This window comes from Rattus rattus, chromosome 2 (assembly GCF_011064425.1).
Source record: "Rattus rattus isolate New Zealand chromosome 2, Rrattus_CSIRO_v1, whole genome shotgun sequence".
Classification (NCBI taxonomy): domain Eukaryota; kingdom Metazoa; phylum Chordata; class Mammalia; order Rodentia; family Muridae; genus Rattus; species Rattus rattus.
In genome coordinates, this window is record NC_046155.1 from 223,609,694 (window position 1) to 223,612,646 (window position 2,953).

The 2,953-nt window shown below is 46.6% G+C and overlaps 1 protein-coding gene across 1 annotated transcript in view; it reads right to left on the bottom strand.

Moving 5' to 3' along the window:
- Positions 1-1,003: 1,003 nt before the first annotated feature.
- Positions 1,004-2,953, bottom strand: part of Adat2 (adenosine deaminase tRNA specific 2) — an 18,578-nt gene continuing 16,628 nt past the window's right edge. The window contains exons 5-6 of the mRNA XM_032896399.1: positions 1,438-1,510; positions 1,004-1,346 (exon numbers count right to left, since the gene is read on the bottom strand). Of these exons, the coding sequence (XP_032752290.1) occupies positions 1,303-1,346; positions 1,438-1,510 (117 nt within the window). The 3' untranslated portion in view covers positions 1,004-1,302. The remainder of the gene's footprint in view (positions 1,347-1,437; positions 1,511-2,953) is intronic.

The window sequence follows — 2,953 nt, forward strand, 5'->3', positions numbered from 1 at the left end:
TGGGAACCAAACTTGTATCCTCTAGAAAAGCGGTGTATGTCTTTAACCCCCAAGCCATCTGTCCAGCACCCACTATTTAAAGACTATTCCTCTTGAAAGAAGGCATGAATAAAAGTTTATTGTAGCAATATGCTATGATTTTTTTTAAAGGTTCAAACATTTGCTTAAAAGCATCCATTTTATCTAAGAAAAAATCTTTTAAAACTTTTTTTAAAAATGTTCTAGGATTGGGGAGCTATCGCGGTCAGTCAAGTGCAGGGGGACCTGAGTTCAATCTCCAAAACTCACATTTAAAAAAGAGAAGGAAAGGAGGCAGGGAGGGAGGGAGGGAGGGAGGGAGGGACAGTATGGCCGTGTGTGCCTGTAATTCCTGCACTAGAGGCCACAGGTAGAACTCTGGGCATTCCTGGCCAGCCTATACACTCCCTCACCCCCGAATGGTAAATTTCAAGAAATCTTCTCTTAAAAAAAAAAAAAAAAAGTCAGGAAGTGGCACTGCATCTGAGGAACAGCACCGGTGAGCCTCCTCTGCCTCCACCCCCACCCCCCCCAAAGTCAGTACAAATTAGGACAAGCCCAGGTACCTGTGCCTGGTGGAGCCTGGTGTAGGGTTAGGGTCTGAGTGCATTCGGTAAAATGTCAACGCTTGCTTTTTTTTTTTTTTTTTTTTCTTTCTTCTACTTCCTGTTTTGAGCTTGATCAATCTCCCAACGATTTGCCTTTTTTTTTTTTTTTTTGGCACGTGTATGTGTGTTGTCATGTGTCAGACTTACATTTGGGTTGGGAGGTGAGGAGCATGTGGACACGTGACGCCTAAGGTTGACACCGGGGTTCCTCCGAGATCACCCTTCACATTATTATTGAGGCAGCATCTCTCATTTGACCACAGAGCTCACCGGTAAGGGCTAATCTAATTAGTTAGCTTGCTTTGGGATTTCCAAGTACTGGAATTACAGGCAGGCCACCAAGTCCACCTGGCATTGATGGGGACCCAATCTCTCCACAGCCACAAAGAGCTTCATGAAGCCGGGGCTAAGGCTGTGGGTCAAGGGCAGGCATTGCTTGCTGATCTCAAACTTTAATCCCTCCCCTTCCTGGAAACATTCTTTCAGCTTGGTGGAAGAGCTAATAGTCGTTTACAGACTTTTTCAAAAGGGCTAATTTGTTCCCTTAACAGAGCAAATGATGAGAGACGCCATTTTCACACACAGTAATAACATGTAAACGTGACCAGTGATGCCAGCAGCATTCAGTCCGGAATTCTGTCCAGGTCTCCAACACTAGTCCTTGATCACTACAGCATCAGGATTTCTGACAATCCTTTTTCCGAACTTTTGATTTTGGTGCTGAAAGAAAAGAAAGTCAGGTGAGCAGAAAGCGAGGGATACCAAACTTCAGTCACACCAACGTGGGACACTGCACCAGGAGAAAACTCACCATTTGGGTTTTCCTGTTTGTAAAAGGTCTTCAGGAGCTCCACGGCCTCCTCAGCACGGTACCCAGGGACGCACTGAAGGGAGGAACATGAGGTGAGTATTGGGCATGACTGGATGTGGGTTACATGTCCAACAGCGGTGTATACACAGTTACACAGTTATAAATGGACTCCACACAACGCTCATTACTTGGGACAAACATAAAGACATACATTTCCCAAAGAGTGGGCGCCCGGCCTTAACCAAACATCTCAGTCAATCGCTATTGTGGGCGGTACTTAAACCCTCTGCGGTACGTAACTGGATCTCAGAGGGATGCTGCAGTGATTAAATGAGATGCCTGACGGGTGCTCATATTTTTACCTGCTATCTTTCTCCAAGCATGGGATACTATATACCTGCGGCTGGTAAACTATTCTTAGTAGAACAAATCCTGTCCACAGCTAAGAATGACGAGCTAGTGTAGGGTAAAAGGGCCAAGGCAAAAACATCCTAACTCCCGCTTGACCCTGAGCCCAAGAAAAGCCCAAGACCAGGGCCAAGAAACAGAGTCCCGCCAACTGCTGAGCATGAAAAGCCTGAACAGAAAAACCCACCAATCCCCGAGCTTGCCACAGAAACCTACCAATCCCTGAGCTTACCCCAAGCTAAGGACTTGAAATCCCATGAATCCTCACCCTGGAAATCGCCACCTTGGGAAACCCTCCCCACAAGAAACCTTATTAAACCCTGCCTTCTGCTTAGGCAGCCACCCTCTCAATAAATCTCTTCTTGTGTGAGGTTTGTTGTGTGGGTGATTTTTGTAATATTCCTTGGCTCCTCGTTGCCAGCGCAGAGCTGTAACACATTCGCTGGGGAAAGCATCCCCTGATGGAGCAGAACTGTTACACTTGCACTGGGGAAAGCCCTTCACCCCCACCCCTCCCCCACCCCCAGCAGCGGCAGAACTTCTGTGGGGGAAACCTTTCCCTTGAGAGCCATAATACTTGAAGCTAGCTAAGCAATGGTTTTTGTTCTTGTTTTTAACTTTTAAGAGTATAAAATAGCACGTGACAGAGACATTTCTCTCACTAGAGGTAAAAATATTTAGTACCTGGTCCTTTAGAGGAAAAAAATATTTTTTTTCAAGTTTTGCTATTCGGGGGTTTAAGGAAGCTGTTGAGCTCGGCTTTGCTTTTTGATGAAAATACGTGAAAGAGCAGATACAGAGAGAGCTGTAAGAAACAATGGATGAAACACGGAGTAAAAATGGAAGCTCAACACTCCAGAGGCAAGGAAGCACACGGGGAGAAACGTGGGCCCTGTGTGTGCGCGCGTGTGCCCGCGCGCGTGTGTGTAAGCAGGCCGAAGGGCTTGGTAGCGTAGGGGAAAGAAATTAAAGACATATGAGACGGGGCCAAATGCTCGCGGACTTTAGCACTCATCTGGGAAGCCTGGAAAGGATCTAACTCATCTTGCTGACGTTTGTGAAGCTACACAGCCATCCCTCAAAGTCATGCCTAGCCAAGCACGGCAGA